Here is a 19,647-nt window from a genome sequence, read left to right on the forward strand (position 1 = left end):
ATCTCATTACGGCTCAACTCGGGTGTGGATTTGACAGGCCCTTCGCTTCCCGCTGAGTCAAAAAAAATGTTTTCGATCTCCTCCCCTTCTCTTAGCTTCTTCTTCGTTCCGCCCAGCCACCCGGCACTTCATTCATACACCTTCCCCGGCTTTCTTTTTTTCGTACCTTCTTTTACCTCTTTTCCCTTATTCTTACCCTCCACATAATGTACCACTTGGCCAAAGCCTCTCGTTCGCACGTTGTCCCCACCTTGGCTCGCCGTAACGTAAGTGTATAGCCAGCACACATATACATACGCACCCACATGTACACATAGGTAGAACGAGATATCAGTGCTTACCAACCTTGTTTGTATTGTTTTTTTTATTAGGCTGGTGTCCTCTCCAGCATGGCCCGCTCGTACAGCTCGGGTGGTGTCAGCGGCCCCGTCATTGGTATCGATTTAGGTACCACCAACTCTTGCGTCTCCGTAATGGAAGGCAAGAACCCCCGTGTTATTGAGAACGCTGAAGGTGCCCGTACTACTCCCTCTGTCGTTGCATTCACCAAGGATGGTGAATTGTTGGTTGGTCAGGCTGCCAAGCGTCAGGTAAAGTGTCTCGGGAAGGAGCAGGCTTTGGAGATGGTTGGGAAGCAAGAAAGAAGGAAGAATAGGAATCGAGGGAAGGTGAAAGAGGGAAAAAGCTGACATCCATGTTGTTTATTTAGGCTGTCGTCAACCCCCAGAACACTGTTTACGCCACCAAGCGTTTGATCGGTCGTGATTTCACCGATTCCGCTGTCCAGGCTGATGTCAAGGCTGTCTCTTACAAGATCGTTCCCCACAACAACGGCGATGCCTGGGTTGAGGCTCAGGGTAAGAAGTACTCTCCCTCGCAGATCGGTGCCTTTGTCTTGGGCAAGATGAAGGAAACCGCCGAAGGTTTCTTGGGCAAAAACGTCAAGAATGCCGTCGTCACTGTCCCCGCCTACTTCAACGATGCTCAGCGTCAGGCCACCAAGGACGCTGGTAAGATTGCCGGTTTGGATGTCCAGCGTGTGATCAACGAGCCCACCGCTGCTGCCCTTGCCTATGGTTTGGACAAGTCCGGTGACAAGACCATTGCCGTCTACGATTTGGGTGGTGGTACCTTTGATATATCTATCTTGGAGATCCAGAGCGGTGTCTTTGAAGTCAAGTCGACCAACGGTGACACTGCCCTTGGTGGTGAAGATTTCGACTCGCACTTGGTCCGCTATGTCTTGGAGGACTTCAAGAAGGAGTCTGGTTTGGATTTGAGCAATGACCGCATGGCCATCCAGCGTATCCGTGAAGCCTGCGAGAAGGCCAAGATTGAATTGTCCTCGACCGTCCAGACCGACATCAACCTTCCCTACATCACTGCCGATGCCTCTGGCCCCAAGCACATCAACTCCAAGTTGACCCGTGCCAAGTTTGAGGGTATTGTTGGCGGCCTCGTCCAGCGCACCGTCTCCCCTTGCGAGAAGGCCTTGAAGGATGCCGGTATCTCCAAGCAAGAGGTCGGTGATGTCATTTTGGTCGGTGGTATGTCGCGTATGCCCAAGGTCATGGAGACTGTCAAGACCGTCTTTGGCCGTGAGCCCAGCAAGTCTGTCAACCCCGACGAAGCCGTTGCCATGGGTGCTGCTATCCAGGGCGGTGTCTTGGCCGGTTCGGTCACCGATATTCTTTTGCTCGACGTCACCCCCTTGTCCCTCGGTATTGAAACCTTGGGCGGTGTCTTCACCCGTTTGATCAACCGCAACACCACTATCCCCACCAAGAAGGCCCAGGTCTTCTCTACTGCTGCCGATGGCCAGACCCAGGTCAACGTCCGCGTCTTCCAGGGTGAGCGTGAGCTCTGCCGTGACAACAAGCTGTTGGGCGACTTCAACTTGACCGGTATTCCTCCTGCCCCCAAGGGTGTTCCCCAGGTCCAGGTCGAATTCGACATTGATGCCGATGGTATTGTCAACGTCAGCGCCAAGGACAAGGCCACCAACCGTGACCAGAGCATGACCATTGCTGCCTCGTCTGGCTTGAGCAGCGACGAAATCGAAAACATGATCCAGCAGGCTGAGGCCAACGCCGAGGCTGACCGTGCTCGTCGTGACACTATCGAGATGGCCAACCGTGCCGACTCTGTCATGAGCGAAACCGAAAAGGCCATGGATGACTTCAAGGAGCAGTTGGACAAGGCTGAGGCTGAGAAGCTCAAGAGCCAGATCACTGACTTGCGTGCCGAGGCCATCAAGGCCCAGTCTGGTGATGCCGCTATCGCCCCCGAGGAACTCAAGGCCAAGATCGATGAGCTCCAACAGAGCAGCTTGAAGTTGTTCGAGATGGTCTACAAGAACCGTGCTGCCCAGAGCGAAGGTGGTGCTGCTCCCAACAACGATTCGGGCTCCCAGCAGCAGTAAATTCTCCCTTTAAAAACTTCCATGTACACACACCGCACAACCCATAACACAGACATTTTTTATCAACAACTACATCATCCCGCACTCATATATACAATAACACGCCGTCTGCCTCTCTCAAATTCTTTTCCCTATAAAAAAGCATGTAGATTTTTTTTTCGTTTTTTTTAACAAAAAATAGACCGTTTCTTTTGTGAATAGTAAAATACCAACCCACCCCACTCCACTTATAATCTTTTGTAAATGTTTAAAAGCAATACGAATTGAGTAAAATATACATCACATTCAACACAAATTATCAAAAGCATCTCAACAACCAAAGTAGCCATTTTTTGCATCCCGGATTTCGATAGACACTTGTGCAACTTTGAATATAACTCATGTGAAGGCTTTTTTTAGATATAATTTTTTTATTATGGCTGCCGGGTACGAGAATCGGTTGTGAATGTTTGTAAATGCTCTATTGTTTTTCGTTTCGACCATAGAGGTTGTTGTAGAAGTATTGTTATCGTTGTCGTCATGTGTACATGTGCGCTACTTTGTTGTACGTGCCGTTTTGTCCGAGGTCATTCTGATCTTTTAATGATGCTTCTTGTCCTTGAGGAAGAATTCTTCAACACCACAGTAAGCAATAAATGCGACGGTAGCAATGCCGAGACCTGGGAACATGGTTCTAAAGTTGGAGCCCTTGGAGAAGATTGGGTGCTTGCGCCATGCCTCACGTCTGGCCCAGGGATCGTGGTAGACAGGCACACGTTGTTGCAATTCGGTATGATTCTTTCCTGGCATGGTCGCGCGTGAAAGTAGTGTTGTAACGGATTCGGTGTTTGCCCTAGCCAGAGTTGTCTGTTTTGAATTATAACACGTCACCAACCCAGCTAAAATAGCGGTGCCATAAAATTCCATGCCACCTAGTGCTGCGATGATGCATCTGAGGAAGATTGCCGTTATGATACGATGCTTGTAGTATCATAAGTTGAATTGATATAAATAGGCACGATGAGGAAGTACACAACGCCTATATAAGCTTTATCATTACTACTATACTTTGCACCTTTAAATAATGGCGGTTTAGTTGATAATTAGCGGTTATTATCATAACCAATGATATCCGCCCTCTCCATAGCCCGGATACCCTCATTAAGTACATAAGGCATTTCGTAAAAGTAGCTGCGCTACATGACCATGAGTTATTTACTTGCTCATGCATGTCTTGCTCACTCTTATCATTAACCTGTTAATTATTACCTAGGCTTATCATCGCGTCGTGAAGGATCGCGGAGGACCGCGATATGTCCCCGTTCTTTCTTTTCTGTTTTATCCAAGCTTTTGGCTTTGGTGTTATGTCAACGAGTGGCACCCTCTCTCTAAACTGGTTTCTGTAAAGTAAGAATAGTCCTCTTCTCCCCACCAATTACTCTGCTGTATTATGTTGGTATTCTAGCATAGGAACGGCTATTCGTCCTCCCCTGTTTGGTGACATTATTAAGATAATTTTATCACCAACGACTACTGTAGCTTGCATAGGATGTCTTCCCTCTATTTAATAATATAATTAGATTGATTGTGACAATATGCCTTCTAGTATAGTTATGTAAATGCGATGCACATATAGGAACATTATATGCAGAAAATCAAGTTGGGTATGATAGAATAGAATTATACAGTGGCCGCTTGTTATAGTGATATGCCCGGTGAGACCCAAACCCCATCACTATTTCGAATTATTACTTTATCGAATTGTAGTTCCGTCAAAGATATCCGGTACATAGATTACCCGGGGTATTTGGCGAGCTCTACAGAAGCTCTAGAATCACATCCTGTCAAAATTGATAGTATGCAACTCCTTAAAAACTTTAGTGTAGGAGAATAAGCTGAAAGGCTTCTATCTGATGAGCTTGGTGCTGGGATTTTGGATACTCATGAGGAGACATGTGGCGTTGATGGTATTGATTTGATACCACATGAAGAATTAGAGGATATCCATGCACCAACTTCCTTCAACGACCTCATTAACGATGCTATTATTGATAGAGATGAAGGTACGTTCATAAACGGCTGATGTAACTGCATATGTAAAAGTCACAGGCTTGTTTCTGATACAGACAGGTAGATGTTGATGAAGAAAAGAATAAGTAGAGAAAACGAGATGAGGAGAAGGAAGCATTGAAGCCACTGCACAGTAAAAGAGAGAAGAAGCAGTATATGAGCGATTTATTGAAAACAATGGTGGTTGAAGACGACCTGCACGCTCAGTTATATAGGCTTATTAGAGAAAAGATGCGTAGACTAGACTCTGAGATATTAACCAGCGCAAAGCAAACTGATCTTTTTTCCTTTTCTGATAAATAAAAGTATACTATTGGTCCGCTCGATATAATGATATTTCTGATGGTTGATATCACATATCACAATAGCGAATTAGTAATAATTCCCTGCTTAATTTGAGTTGGACCCGAAAAACCCATCACTATATCGAAATATCACTATATCGAATATCACTATAACGAGCGGCCACTGTACAAACAAAGAGACCGAGACGTTATCAACATAATGCTAAAGCCAGCTAGTCATTCCATTGAATGTATTCGTCCCTCTGTCTCGCGCTTCTCCGCAACAGTCTTGCCTTGGTCTTCCACCGGTCGTTTCTTCTCTTCTCTTTGCATGATGTACAAAACCACTTGTCGATCATCCTTCTTTCCGACGTCATGAACGGCTTCTGACACGCCGACGATCCACAAACCCTTCGTGACAGATGGCACTGCCGACACCGCACGATTTGCCACGGCATACCACAATGCGGCCGCTGCCCATTTGTTGTCGTTGCCACTGCCACTAATGCTGCAGCCGCTGTCGCAGATAATGGCAACAGGGCCTGACTTGTATTTTCGTTCCCTCGCGCTGCGCTGTTCGAGTTGCCCCCGCAAAACTGCCGATAACATGTCAGACACAAGATATTGCCGCATTGAAGGCACATGCACTGGGCACATGACTTGGGTGTCGGCACGCCACAAATTTTACACGCCGCAGATCCTGTCGATGCTACGTTCTTATGGCAAAGGTGGCAAGGCTCGACGTCCGCAATAGGTCGACGCTGTCGGTTACTGTTGTTGTTGTTGTTGCTGCCATTCTCTTCAGATGGCAAATTTTGCTGCTCTTCGATCACTTGGATAAACTGGACTAGCTCGTCGGGCAGCCACGGCGGTCGAAAGTCGCCATCACCAGCTATAAGCAGCATACGCGATCGTAACAGCAGCCAGAACTGGTACAATGCATAGTGACTCTCGCTAAGATCCTGACACGGTTGTCGTAGCAGCAGCTTTTTTATCATACCGTATGCATACATTTCGTGAGCATAGGACTTTTGACCACGCTCACTTGGGAAGAGGCCTTGCATATAAAGTTGTTCGAGATGCTGCAAAAAAGGGGCCAAGCCCGTATGACTACTGCTGGTTGAAATGATCGAGTTGTTATCTACGAAACTTGTGTTTTTGGCCGATGATTTGAGCAGTTGCAATACTTGATAGCAGTCGAGATTGGGACAGTGGGTGATAGACAGCTGTGTGATGTAAGGGAGGTGGCGAAGAATCTTTTCTAATCGGGTTACATCGATGGTGGTGCCGTCGAAATGGGCGGAGCGGGTATACATGTGCAACTGGAACTTGGTCAGGAACCGCATCATACTATTAATTCGAGCGTCGTCGAGGGGAATGTGCGGCTCAAACACCAGTGCGTTCCAGCATCTGCTGGCTTCATGGTGAGCAAGGAGATGTCTGTATCCGCGGGAGACCAAAGTAAGTTGGTAGAGCGTTGCACTGTCCAGACGGGCAAACGCTTCCAGCGCCACCTCGGTTGGCAAAGACTGTAACGACCTTTGGACAAAGCGTTTTTTACTTTTGCCGTTGGTGTTGCTTGCTGCATTGACGTTGCCCAGTAAAACAGCCGTGACTATGGTAATTGAGGGCTTATTCGAAACGCTAATGTCCTGTAACTTCCTCAGCCATGCTATAGGAGGTGCCATCCAGCGGAGGAGAGGACTCGTTTCTTGCGCCATAATGTGTATGATGAAACAAAGTAGTAGAAAAGAGAAGCAAGAGAAAAAGAAACAGTGGACTTGTTTGGAGGGTTGTTTAGACTTTTTGGATCTGCCCAGCTGATCCGTCTGTTTTTATTTACTTTTGGGGAAAAAATAAAGCTTGGGGAGAGAGAGAGAAAGAAGGAAACTATCATAGTGGCAACTGGTAGTGGTAGTGATGGTTTATTATAGCAATTCGTGTGGGGTGGACGAAAGCTTGTTTGATGAGTACCACAGTATCAACGCAGGCATGCATGCTTCTATCAAAAAAGGTGATAATCGCGATTGTTGCAGCAGCAGGCAACCATTTCTTGTCTACGAATGTGATTCACTACCCACTGCTGCTACTTTACTCGCCCTAAAGTAAAGACTACCAACCCCTTAATTGATATAGCGCTTATACCCTAGGATCATATACACCATCCTTCGAAATGCGTCTTTAACACTACTTCTTTCTGTCAGGTCTCTATGAAACGCGCATCGAGTTGTTGATCATAATAACGCGGTATTGTACTGGTCTGTTTATCATCACCTTTTTTTTTGGCGGTTACACTGGCATATATGGTGTACTTACCTACTCGGCCCGAGCTCTGTGTACCCTTTTCAGAGGTGCTGCTAGTCCTGTTTGCGTACATGATGCACCCCGATGTCGCTTTCCGTGGTGAGATTCTTGGCATGCATCATGGTACCTACGGCACAGCATGTGTGCATACTACATTATCAGATATACAGTTTATGGGAGTATGAAAAGAGGATAAAAAGGTTGAATCTCTTTTATACGTTGGCTCGAGTGAAATGTCACTATATGGAACGCTCACAAAGCATTGTTTGTTATACAATGCTGATGGCGAGTCCCGTTTCATTTATGCCTAGGGCGTTTTTCCCCCTTACAGACTTATGAAAAATATACCACAAGCGACAGCCTCAAAATTTTACACAAATGATAATCAGATGTTGTGCCACGGATTAGAGGGAAATGATCTTTAGAGCAATTAAATGACCATCGTCACTTGAATCGTTGAATGTTTGTAGAGCGAAAAGATATGTTAAGTTTAAGCAGCGTATCTATACCATAGCCTGTTGCCTGTGCGGCCCGACAATCCAAAAGTCAAATTTTCTTCGGCATTTGAACACATGGGATCCCACCGTTGTTTTGACCTTTGACCTGTCATGTTTACAGTTGTTAGATCGTTGGCGATCCGTGGTGCACGGTTTTCGCACACTGCCTCTGTTACTGCTCCTCAACCACGAGGTAATATTACAAGTGCTATACTGACTTGAGTAGACAAGTCAAGTGCTGAAAAAGAAAGCTCGCTATGATTTTGTTTGATTAGGCAACATCAAAGAAGCTGGCGATTTCCTGAAAGCGATCGGACGTGGCTGCGACGAATTTGCTGGCAAATTTGAGGTTAGCCTTCATTCGTTAGTTACATTGGCTTGATAGAAAGCTTTTTTACTCACAGGTTGGTTATTCTCTGTGTGTCTTGTTTTGTATTAGAGCTGGGAAAGCCTGTTTACCGCAGACAGCCGTACCATGAGAAACGACTTTGGTATACCCACTAAACAGCGAAAGTATGTGTCGGGTCAATTGGTATAAGGTTTTGATAGCGTACCTTACTCATAGAAAACTGAATAGATACATCCTCTCATGGCGCGAGCTCTACAAGCAAGGAAAAGAGCCTTATGCTATTTCGTTGCCTAGTCCTAAAAAGAAATAAAAAAACCCATCAGCTCACCGAATATGCGACAATTTTTTAAGGCGACAATCGAACATGTACATGGAGAAGAGCATTGGATGTGGTAGGGAGTTGGCAACAATGTAGCGGGCTGAAAGTGAACTTTGTTCTGCGTAAATATGGTGATTATGTAGGACAGTGAAACATTGGAGAAAATGAAATGCTGGTACAATGGAAAGGAGAACCAGACCACAGGTGGATTTTTAAGGAGACGGAGAGGAGGAAGAGGAGGTTGACGAGGAGATGAAGCGATTTGTTTGTGCGAGAATACTCAATTATATGTCACTGTCAGAACTAGCACCCAGAATTAGGATGGCGTTAGTATTGATAACATCATATTTGCCACAGCTGCCGTCAAGATTGATGGTCATTTAAAGCTGGATACAATAAGCAGGTAAGATGATCGTTGTACCAAAGTAACAATGCTTCTACCCTAAAAGCCTAAAGCATACATGTCATATGTAGCATGCATGCATGCATGTACGCATCAACTTTTGTGCTATTATGGGGCAGTGTGAACTTGTTGGGTATATCTTTCAATAAGGAAAACATACTTTCTATCACAATTTAGTAGTAATCGGACGCTTTAACCGAAGGATGATCTGCATATCTGAAAATCTGAAGAAATGCATGTTAATTTTTTGAGCGTTTTGCTCTAACTTCATTATTAAAGTGAAATCCGCTCCGCAAGGCTGCAGTGTTTTGCTCTTACTTTTCCTGACGAATACACCAGAGCGTTACATAGTCGTGCATGATACTGTATATGGTCGTGCACAAAACAGAAGAGGCAGAGGATGTGTATAAACATAGCAAGGTAGGACCGCGTGGATAGTAATAGGGAAACTCAGCCGTTTCCATAGTTCGGGATGGAAATAAGAGTCCAATGCTCCTGCAGCCTCCTTATTAAGCGCGCACATAATAGAGAAAATTATCTTATTCTCACCTTTTCTCTCCTATATACTTTTATTTTTACAAGGACCTCACTTTCCTTTCTCTTTATCAACTGGGTTTGATTTTTTTAATTCCAATATCCCACACACCATCTACGTCGGGTCCACTGTCGTTGTGATCTGTTTATTGTATCTTTTCGCGGAACTAGCATCAGACAGTAAGAATACGCTACGTCGGCAGCAATGTCAAATACATTATCAACCAGTTCTGTCACTGGTTCAGCCAGAGCAACCAGTGTGCTACCTGGCACACTTCATTTAAACGGATACCATTTCAAAGCTGGATCCACGCTTGACTTGTCGCATGGAGAAAACGTTGATGTTGTGTACGGGTATCGCATCTCGACCCAGGACGCGGTGGTGGCGAAGGTTTCAACCAGTACCTTACGACTCGAACGCGAATATTATGTCATGAAGAAACTCTATCACTATATTGACGGGTCCTCTTATCTAGGTAAAATTAGCTTTTTCGCTCATGATCACGATAAAAGAAAGCTGCTTTAACTTTTTGATTTTTTTTTGTTAGCCCGACCGCTGGAGTTCGTCAGTTTACCTAGCGGCTTGACAGTTGCTGTTTATGCCGACGAAGGGCACAGCCAGACACAGTTTTTCGAGGACTATTTTTCACCAAAACCGACGAGTAATGGGCAAGTCGATTCTACAGAAAAAGACCAACGTTCCTGGATACGTCGACATGACAGTAGCAGCGACAGCAGCAGTAATAACAAGCCGCATAAATTGTATGACCAAACCTCCATGGACGGCGACAGTGGCGGGAGTACACCCATTTACGACTTGTCCACTTTCTTGCGATTCGCAATAAAGTGCCTAGACAGTTTAGAGTTTATACATCGGCATAACTATGTACATGGTCAAATTCGACTTCAAAGCTTTCAATGGAATGGCTCAGACGATGGTCCTGTCAAATTATGGAATTTTGGCTCAGGTTCGAAATCGCTTGAAAGGTGTGTGCCATGGTTGCATAGCAACTGTAGTATAAGCTATATCGTCGCCACTTGGGCTCACTACTTCTTTTTATCGCGCAAAATTAGCTATTTGACGTCGGAAGGGTGGCGCAAGACAGCCAACAATAAAGAGCTTGTGGGTGCTCTGCACAGCTTGTTGGTGTACATGAGTCCAGAGCAAACAGGACGAACGACTTATGCACCCGATCATCGAACAGATATTTACTCGCTAGGCATTGCTTTCTTTGTACTACTCACAGGAAAGCAGCCCTTTGACGGAGGGCCTCTGGATATTCTGAATGGAATTTTGAGTCGCAAAATCCCCCTTGTGCATGAACTACAGATCGACGTTCCTGAAATTTTGTCGAGAATCATAGACAAAATGACGAGCAAGGTATAGGATACAGTGATGGTAGAAAAGGAGTAAAGAGTCATTTACAAATCTCATCATATGTATAAGGCTCCGGACGATCGATACAGCAGCGCTCGTGGCGTTCGCACTGATCTCAAAGAATGCCTGCACCGTCTTCGAATGGCAGATGAATCATCATCAGAGGTTATTATTCTATTTGTTTGTCGTTGCATCATGTCCATAATTCATTATTTCTGCCGTTATCATAGCCTACTGATTTAGTTAGCAGTCAATTCCTTCTTTTAAATTAGCACAAAACGATATCGCATCCGTGTTTACTTTACCGAAGCATGTTTATGGTCGTCAGGGTATTATTTCCCAAATGCAATACCTTATTGAACGAGGCGCCGCCGTATACAACTCAAGTGCTCAGAGAAATCGCACGAGAACTAGTGTTATTGGAGGAACGGAGACTACGAGCATATCAGAGCATAACATTATAGATACATTTAACGAAATGTACGATCTAGAGAGCAGCAGCCATTGTAGCACGGGAAATAGTGGTGTCGCTAATAGTGTTAGTGCCGCAGGATTTGATGGAAACGACGCATCAAGTGTAACCCGTCGAATGTTTGTCAATAATGGCAAACCCGCTTCTACACTTGTAGGTGTATACGGCCCTGGTGGAATAGGTTTGTAGCGGAGGATGTGTTCTTATTTTACAGATAAAGCTTCCTTTATTAAAAAATGTTTTTTATAGGAAAATCGACGCTTTTTACCGCTGTGCAGCCAACCGCTCGACTTAACGGGTGAATATGATACACCTGATGAGAAACAGAATTGTTTCAACACATATATTCACCACTTCTATAAATCTATTATTAGCTACATTGCAACGGTGAAGTTCGATTCAAGAAATAAGGTTCCATACAGCACTATATTCAAAGCACTATCACAAATCCTGCAACAGATTTTGACGGAATCCGAAGAAGTGATCAAGGCATTTTACGAACACCTACGGCTTTCGCTCGGCTCACAATTTTCCAATATACACCTTGTCGTTGACTTTATACCAGAGTTCAAGACATTGCTGCAATCGAATAACAAAGCAGGGACTCTTGGTGGAGGAGCTGCAGCTCAAGTGGACAATATTGAAGCACGAGCGAGATTTCATAAAATATACGTGGAAGTTTTTCGTGCAATTACTCATTGGAGCATGGTGACTTTGGTAAGTACGAGATGCGAGATACATATGAAATAGCCTTCGCCCGTTTATGGCTTCAACAAGTAATTAAGAGCGCTGATAATCGAAAACCCATAGTTTCTGGACGATCTACATCAAGCAGGTATGGGGTAACATTGATATCTTGGGTATTGACAAAAATACAAACACTGATAACTTTTCACCATCTTCCATATTCAAGATGTGCCTTCACTGGAGTTGATGGAAGCACTAGTCATGTCACGCGTCAAGGTCCGTGCTACTTTGTTTGACAAGTGGAGATTGTGGCACGCTGACACTTTTCCCGCCTCTTTTTTTTTCTTCAAGATTCTCATCTTCACATCGTACAGAGATCAAGAAATTACAGACAAGCAATCCGAGTTTTTCGCAAGCAAACTTGCAGATGTTCACTTAATCAAAGTCGAAGCCCTAGGGATGGATCCGCTCGTCGACTTTATTTGCGATACGCTTCACCGACCACGTGATGTCGATCGAGAAGCCATTCTGCCTCTTGCAGATGTCATTTTTCGAAAAACGCGTGGCAACGCATTCTACACATCCCAGTTATTACGAACACTCGAGCGAAAAAAACTGATTTATTTCGATTGGGAAAAGAATCAATGGCGCTACGACCTTCTACAGATTGAAGAAGCCACAATGTTCGATCAGCAGAACTTTAATACACAATTGGATGTTTCGTTTATGGTGGCCCGGTTACGTGAACTTCCACCCGCAGGGCAGTCCTTTCTTAAATGGGCGTCTTACGTGGGCGATACATTTTCCTGGGATACGGTCAAAGTTTTGATGTTATCTGAAGAAAAGAAGTACGAACATGATAGTATGGCAAAAAATGGCGGAAGTTCTGATCATGGCAAACGAATATGCGACATAAACAACAACGACAGTGACACGGAGCAATTTATTCAAAATTCATGCGCCGTAGTACACGAAGGAGACGACGACGACGACGATAGCATTGACAACAGCGATGATGAATCTTGCCGCAACAGTATAGTGACATCATCAAACAGACAAAACTCTACTCGAAAATTGGCTGCAACCTCCACGTGCACCTCTTCTGCTGGCTCAATTAATGATCCTATCAGTGGTCTGCAAGCTGTTTTGCAAGAAGGATATATTATGTCTCTTGGTGGCGACGAATTTAAATGGAGTCACGATCGTATTTCGCAAGCGGCTGCAGAGCTTGCTGATATAGGAAGTCGAAGCAAAATGCATTTGACAATTGCGCAACATCTTTTAGAAGGTATGTCAAGCATCAATTTTAACATGTATAGATTGATAACTCACGTTGGGGTTTTAACGAATTAATAGATGAGGTAGTCGACACGTTTCTCGTCGCCGATCATTTACTTAATTGTCAAGATATTCTGTCATCGATCGACGACAAGGAACGTTATCGAAAAGTCATGATCATGGCAGGAGAAAAAGGGCAAGCGGCTGGTGCGCATAGTATGGCGTTTGCTTATTACAGCTGCGCTATCACCCTAAGCGATTCCCTAGAAGAATGGAATGATGACAACTATGAAACGACTCTGCGACTGTATACGAATGCGGTTTCATTATCATGGGTTGTAGGTGAAAGCGAGCAAATGGAAGATCTATTGCAAGTTCTATTTCAGAAGGCCAAAACCCCCATCGATCGGATGCCTGCTTACCGTGTACAAGCCCAAAGTTGTTATGCCGCGCAGCTTCACGGGAAAGGGTGCGAGACGCTTTATAAATGTCTTGATGAGCTTGGCGACGAGGTAGCACGGATGGATACGAGCCAAGAAGCACTTCAACGTGAATATGATCAAGCCGAGCAGAACTTCGAAAGACTGGGGGTCGAGGGTGTCCTGGCTTTGGAGCCATGCGACGATGAGATAATAAAAGGATCTGTCGTTGTTATGGATGAAGTGTAAGCTACTATAAACTCGGTCTAACATATGCTCTTATTATAAAACTGAAATGTACTTTCTGTTCATATATAGAATTGCGTCATCATATTGGGGTGGCAGACAGCGTGAGCTGTTCCACTGGGCATGTCGCATTGTCAATATATCTCTAACGCGAGGACCAACGACTGTAACTGGCAACGCGTTTATAACTGCTTCTTTGGGTTTCTCCCATCTCTTTAAAAAGTACAATTTTGCGGAGGTATGTATCTACAAATGACACACTGTACATCTTCGCCAATCGTGTGTGTGTATTCTGAAACGCTATAATGGCATAATTACGATGTAGAAACTCGCAAGTACAGGATTGCACCTAGCAGACATACACGGTACCACCCAAGACAAAGGTCGATCCTATTGTTTATATCCAGCATTTGCGCTCCAGTGGAAGTATCATCAAAAGGAGGCGTATCGCTATCTTAGGTCTGCAATCGACTACTCCCAGTCATGTGGCGACCGCATTTACGGCGCATTTGCTTTGGTTTGGGTTGCGAAAATTCGGTTTTTCACGGGAGAAAACCTAGCAATAACTATCCGAGAGGCCGAGCAAAGTTTCGAAGAAATACACTCGTGGTCCCCGACAATCGATCACAACAGCCTGATAATGTGTGTTATCCGGTTGTGCAAAGCATTACAAGGGCAAACGTTTATTGATACCCCAGATGTTTTTGATGGCGACGACGGATTCAGTGATTCCCATTTTCTTGTGGAGAGCTGTAAACATAGTTCTGACCCGGGCCTGCTATCAAACTGGTACGAGTCCTTTAAAATGGTTGCGCTCGTGCTTTACGGTCACTTGGATGCTGCGATCGAGACGGGTTATCGTTGCTTAGAAACATTAGAAGGTCATCCTTGTCACAAGCACACACGCATGATGTGTCATTATATGTCGTTGGCTTTGATCGAAAAATGTCGTCAAGATCCAGCTCGCCGACAGGAGTATCTTGACCGAGTCCATGCGAATCAAACGTTATTACAGGAATGGGTTGTACAAGCACCAATTAATTTTGCCATGTATCGGACACTCATCGAAGCGGAACTGGCCAGTATCGAAGAACCGCTTGATGTTGTGAAGATTGGACGTTTGTACGAAGAGGCCCTCGACCACGCAAGAGAGGGCTCATGGTATTTGGATCTCTGCGTTATCCATGAATATGCCGGCGCATTCTATGACAGAATTGGGTTCCGCAATGTTGCCTACGGCTTGATAAAAAAGGTAGCAATGCACACTTTAATTGTTTGGATGTCAGTAGTTTACATTTTATGTACACTAATGGGCTTTGTCATTGCTGGATATACAGGCAATCGAACTATACACGTGTCATGGCTCATATGGAAAGGCACGGCAACTGATCGTCAAGTTCGACGCTCTTCTGAATGACTTTAATGATAGCAGAAGGGAGAGTGTTGAGGTAAGCAGGACATTTTTTTTTTGCTGAAATCAAAGCAATATCAGGAACTGAACAGACTACGTAACGATTACAGGCATCCACCCAAACCGATCCTATTCCTTTACAGCGAGAGCCTACATGGAGCACTACTTCGTCAACTCATCGTGGTGAAGAAGGCGTTAACGCTTTGATAAACGAGTCTTATACATCTGAGTGCATACCACCCATAACTGCCGAAACCACGTTGATGTCGTTGGATATTGTAAATAGCACCACATACTACCTATAATTTTTTTTGAAAAAGACTAACTTTCTGTTTCTTTGCTGTTTTAAGGTCGACATGGCGTCTATATTGAAGAGCTCGCAAGTTTTAAGCTCTGAAGTGAAATTCGAAGGACTTTTGACCTCCATGATGGGTAATACACACTGAATATAACTCGATGAATCAAGCTGATTTGTTAATATGGTTTGTATAGGCATTATTCTTGATGTTTCGGCGGCAAACGGTGTTGCCATTATTCTCAAAGATGACAAATATGGAATCGGAGCTTACGGGAGTCAGGAGCAACAAACAGTGACCTTTGATCCACCCAAACCACTCAAGGATGAGGATGGCCTAGTCCCAACTCGCGTTATCAACCACACTATACACACGGGGAAGAGCATATTCATTCGCGACATTAAGAACGATCCAAGATTTGCCGTTGGACCATGGTTTGAGCGAAATCCGGCAAAATCGGTTATATGCATGCCAATTATCCACAAATGTTCTATTGTGGGGTGTTTACTGATCGAAGGCGCCGTTGGTGTGTTTACACATCGACACGTTACCGTCCTTGGACTATTATGTCAGCAGATGGGCATTTCTATTACCAACGCGTTCCTGTTCAAGTCCGTGCAACGTTTTACCATGGCAAACATGAGGTAATGTATACCTAGAAAAAGCCACTACCGCTTTAATGGGTACTATGACTACCGTTGTTATACTGATTAGAGCCGATACATAATTTTCAGAATGATAGAGATGCAGAAGCAGGCACTTGAAGAAGCTCGTAAAAGTAAAGAAGCGGCTGATAAGGCAACACGGCTACGTGAGATTTTCCTGGCAAATATGAGCCATGAAATTCGGACGCCATTCTCAGGCTTTTATGGAATGATATCGCTATTAGCCGAAACAAAGTACGTATCTACTACAGTAACTATGGACAAGGAAACTTTGCCATGAAAGTGCTAACAAATCTGGTCCCTTGCTATTGTTTATGCGAAGACTTAATCCAGAACAGCATGACTTGGTTTACACTGCCAAAGAATCTTGCGAGATGCTCTTGCGACTTATTGATGATCTTTTAAACTTTTCTAAACTACAAGCTGGAAAGGTTTCTCTCGATTACTCGCCTGTCATAGTCGATAATGCGATAGCAGACGTCGTGGAAATGCTCGTAGCAATGGCGATACAGAAACGAATCAATATCACATTTACAGTTTCCCCAGAAGTTCCAGCAGTGGTCATGGCTGATGCAAACCGCTTGAGGCAGTAAGTTAATACTACAATAGGTAGTAGCGAGTTTTAGTGGATATTTTACTCGTTACTAATCCTCAACATGTGCTATATAGAGTTATCATCAATCTTTTGGGAAATGCGATTAAATTTACCCATCATGGCGAGATCCAAATCCGTTGCACAACAAGGAAGGATCGACTCATTTCGCCAGTCGAGGGTGGAAATGGAGATAACATAACGCCGCTTTTGTTTGAAGTCATTGATTCTGGAATTGGTATAAGCGAAGAACAGCGAAAGGCGTTATTTGTGCCATTCTCTCAAGTAGATGGTAGCACCACGTAAGGAAAAATGTGCACTGACTCGCGATTTACCAAAGCGTACTGAGTATTAAGAAAAACATTTGCTGTAGGCGCAAGTACGGTGGAACTGGACTTGGATTATCGATCTGTATGCAGCTAGTCAAGTTAATGTCTGGTACCATCGATGTTAAGAGCACACCATCCAAAGGGTCGAACTTCCACTTCTCAATTGATACATCAACCGTTCACGAGCAAACAAAAAAGCGGCAAGAGCTGGTGATCGGACTCCTACGCGAGTTGGGAAACGCCAGTATTGTGGTTATCGACAAGCATACGTCTACCGTAAAGATGATACAGGCGCTTTTGCCTGGTAAAACTGTTGACGGATTATGCTCTATTGACGACCTTGTTTCTCACAAAGGGAGTCAATACACCATTGTTATTATCGGCTTTTTTTTGACGCATGACCCCGATTTCGCAAGTTGGTCAAGCCATATGCAACCTTTCTTGGAACGTGCGCGATGCATTGTCGTCATGCATTATCCTACTTCAGGTGCAATAGGTGATATTATGGAGAAGAACCAACTAGTATTAGACCCGCAGCAGGACCAAGGTTCTTCCCTTGCTACTGAGAGCAAGAATGACCATAAGTCATTAGCAACAGCAAAACCACCTTCGACGGCTTCATCCTCTCTAGCAACCGAAGCAGAGAAAAACGCCTGTCTTTCGATGCAACAACAGGTCACTGTTCGCGCAACGATTCCTCTTCGACGGATTAATTTTCTTAAAATCCTGGTGGACGCGCTACATAAAACGATGGCTTCACCGGACACTCCTCGACCTGCTTTGGCTACTCGGGCAAGCTCTGAAGTACGAAAAGTCTCTCAGGAGTTTGTCTCCGCCGAAGAGCGTGCTGTCTATAGCACTCAAAAGATACTTGCTGCTGAAGGTAAGGCAAAGAATAATTATACCATTATTTGTTCCTGTGCTCTTTTTGATCTCTGTAGATTACTTACTAGACTATGATGCATCTTAATCTAGACAATCCTGTAGCACAAAAGTTACTATACAAACAGCTGACACGTCTTGGTTTCAAGGTTGTTTGTGCAAATAATGGATTGGAAGCAGTTCAGGCATGGCAAAATCATCCTCCTGGATACTTTACCCTCGCAGTGCTCGATCACCATATGCCACAGGTTGGAAACATTTCCCCTCATTTTATTAAATGCTTTTAGGGAAATTTTTTAGCTGAATAATTTTTCCTTCTCCAGTGCGACGGTGTAGAAGCAACAAAAAGAATTAGAAGAATTGAGAAAAAAGAGAATCTTTCGAGGATGCCGATCGTTACATTGACAGCTGACATTCAGGACAGTGCCAAGGAAATCTGCATGAATGCGGGCTTTGATCAGTAAGTATTTTCCATTCCAATTTTATGGAAAGTGGTATTAAACATGACAATTACAACAAATATCATGTGTAGCTACCTCACAAAGCCCATGAGTCACAAAGTACTTTCTGAAGTATTAAGGCATTTTTGTTACAAGAAACAATCATAACTCTTGGTAGTAATGCAACAAATTAGAGATTAAAGACAGCTATTATAACTCCAAATTATGTATACTTTAGGCTACAGCTGTGCATTCTATTATATAAAAAGTAAATATCTGTTTATAAGTACATAACATCTTATTCATGCATATGCTCAAACCTCGGGGAGGGGTGGAAATGTGAGTGCCAACAAACTTTTTCCTACTTCATCTTAATCTTTGCAAAAGAGAGATGCATCATGTCATCGGTTCTCAATTCATGTCCAGGCTTTTGTGATTTAAAACCTTCCCTTTTGTACATACACCGTATGTGTGTTCTCCATTTCCTACCAGAGGTAGCACTATAGCCTGAGCAGCATCACATCGTCTACCGTTAGCTAAGTGCCAACGACGTTGGGCAATCGACACATCATTCCTTAGCTCTAAACAAAAGCCACTACTTCGTCAGCCATAATTCTATTTTTTAACATTCCTAATTCAAAATGTAAAGACAGATCATTTGGTTGGAAACAGTGACATTGGCGATTTACTCTAAAAGCTGTGGCAACACTGGAAATGTATTTTGAAGACCCGCTAACTCTCTCGCTCTCACCTTTGTGCCGGTTCCACATTGCGTACGAACTCCAAGAACAGCTTCTCCATTAGAGTTTTTCTTCAAACTGTTATTTGTCAATGCATTAAGGTATGATGAGATAATCAGAAAGCTTATAACACCGTTAGTATTATCCATCAGCAGCTTGTCGGTCATCGGTTGTACGTGAGGCATATGCACTGCATAGCTTGCTGTAGACTACATAAGATAATCTCTAAAGAGGAGGTAATATGTTACTTAAACTATTTAAACATCGAATTGGAAGCAACTGACGCTATATTGCGAGAGCTATGTGCGAATAATTAGGTTCTTTCACACTATCATTGGTTCTAACGTCAGAAGAAGTATTCGATGAGCGTTGATGAGCTGTAATCCTACCTGATTTTTTCAGAAAACGGCGGCCCACTATATTAGCTCTAAAGAGAGTAAGTTAATTAAATGCATATCATAGTAAAGTTTTGAAAATGCACGGCAAATAAGCTCATCTGATCAATGAAAAAATGTGTTGCATTGCATACTGACAAAGCACGAAATCGTTCAGAAAATGACTTATTGTCACCTAGAATGTCTAAACGTAATAGCTATAGAGACAAATAACGAGCAGAATTTCCAACAAAGGATCTTCATTTTGCAAAATAAG

General features: G+C 43.9%; 5 protein-coding genes across 5 annotated transcripts; 3 read left to right on the top strand and 2 right to left on the bottom strand.

Moving 5' to 3' along the window:
* The first annotated feature begins 24 nt into the window (after positions 1 to 24).
* BDB00DRAFT_845001 (hsp7-like protein) lies at positions 25 to 2,713 on the top strand. Its single transcript, XM_053125038.1, has 3 exons — positions 25 to 266; positions 372 to 590; positions 710 to 2,713. Exons 1-3 carry the CDS (start codon positions 207 to 209, stop codon positions 2,420 to 2,422), a joined length of 1,992 nt encoding a protein of 663 aa, XP_052975441.1. The 5' UTR covers positions 25 to 206; the 3' UTR covers positions 2,423 to 2,713.
* BDB00DRAFT_845003 (NADH-ubiquinone oxidoreductase B12 subunit family-domain-containing protein) lies at positions 2,714 to 3,301 on the bottom strand. The gene has a single exon (XM_053125039.1). The coding sequence runs from the start codon at positions 3,209 to 3,211 to the stop codon at positions 3,002 to 3,004; it is 210 nt and encodes a 69-aa protein (XP_052975442.1). The 5' UTR covers positions 3,212 to 3,301; the 3' UTR covers positions 2,714 to 3,001.
* A 1,691-nt stretch (positions 3,302 to 4,992) lies between these two features.
* On the bottom strand, positions 4,993 to 6,476 carry BDB00DRAFT_791316 (uncharacterized protein; the record flags this gene model as incomplete). The annotated part of the gene is made up of 3 exons (XM_053121031.1): positions 4,993 to 5,351; positions 5,444 to 5,647; positions 5,756 to 6,476. 3 exons carry the CDS (start codon positions 6,474 to 6,476, stop codon positions 4,993 to 4,995), a joined length of 1,284 nt encoding a protein of 427 aa, XP_052975443.1.
* A 1,191-nt stretch (positions 6,477 to 7,667) lies between these two features.
* BDB00DRAFT_876727 (IGR protein motif-domain-containing protein) lies at positions 7,668 to 8,215 on the top strand (the record flags this gene model as incomplete). The annotated part of the gene is made up of 4 exons (XM_053127515.1): positions 7,668 to 7,749; positions 7,832 to 7,905; positions 7,996 to 8,069; positions 8,134 to 8,215. 4 exons carry the CDS (start codon positions 7,668 to 7,670, stop codon positions 8,213 to 8,215), a joined length of 312 nt encoding a protein of 103 aa, XP_052975444.1.
* A 1,151-nt stretch (positions 8,216 to 9,366) lies between these two features.
* On the top strand, positions 9,367 to 18,280 carry BDB00DRAFT_876728 (uncharacterized protein; the record flags this gene model as incomplete). The annotated part of the gene is made up of 23 exons (XM_053127516.1): positions 9,367 to 9,637; positions 9,710 to 10,148; positions 10,236 to 10,542; positions 10,609 to 10,704; positions 10,787 to 11,192; positions 11,261 to 11,309; positions 11,386 to 11,728; positions 11,822 to 11,846; positions 11,925 to 11,974; positions 12,050 to 12,986; positions 13,055 to 13,640; positions 13,714 to 13,879; positions 13,967 to 14,893; positions 14,979 to 15,089; positions 15,163 to 15,330; positions 15,403 to 15,484; positions 15,545 to 15,992; positions 16,083 to 16,247; positions 16,336 to 16,602; positions 16,683 to 16,907; positions 16,979 to 17,817; positions 17,910 to 18,064; positions 18,140 to 18,280. 23 exons carry the CDS (start codon positions 9,367 to 9,369, stop codon positions 18,278 to 18,280), a joined length of 7,203 nt encoding a protein of 2,400 aa, XP_052975445.1.
* Between the last annotated feature and the right edge of the window lie 1,367 nt (positions 18,281 to 19,647).

Source organism: Zychaea mexicana, assembly GCF_025766255.1.
Source record: "Zychaea mexicana strain RSA 1403 chromosome Unknown BDB00scaffold_94, whole genome shotgun sequence".
NCBI lineage: Eukaryota > Fungi > Mucoromycota > Mucoromycetes > Mucorales > Lichtheimiaceae > Zychaea > Zychaea mexicana.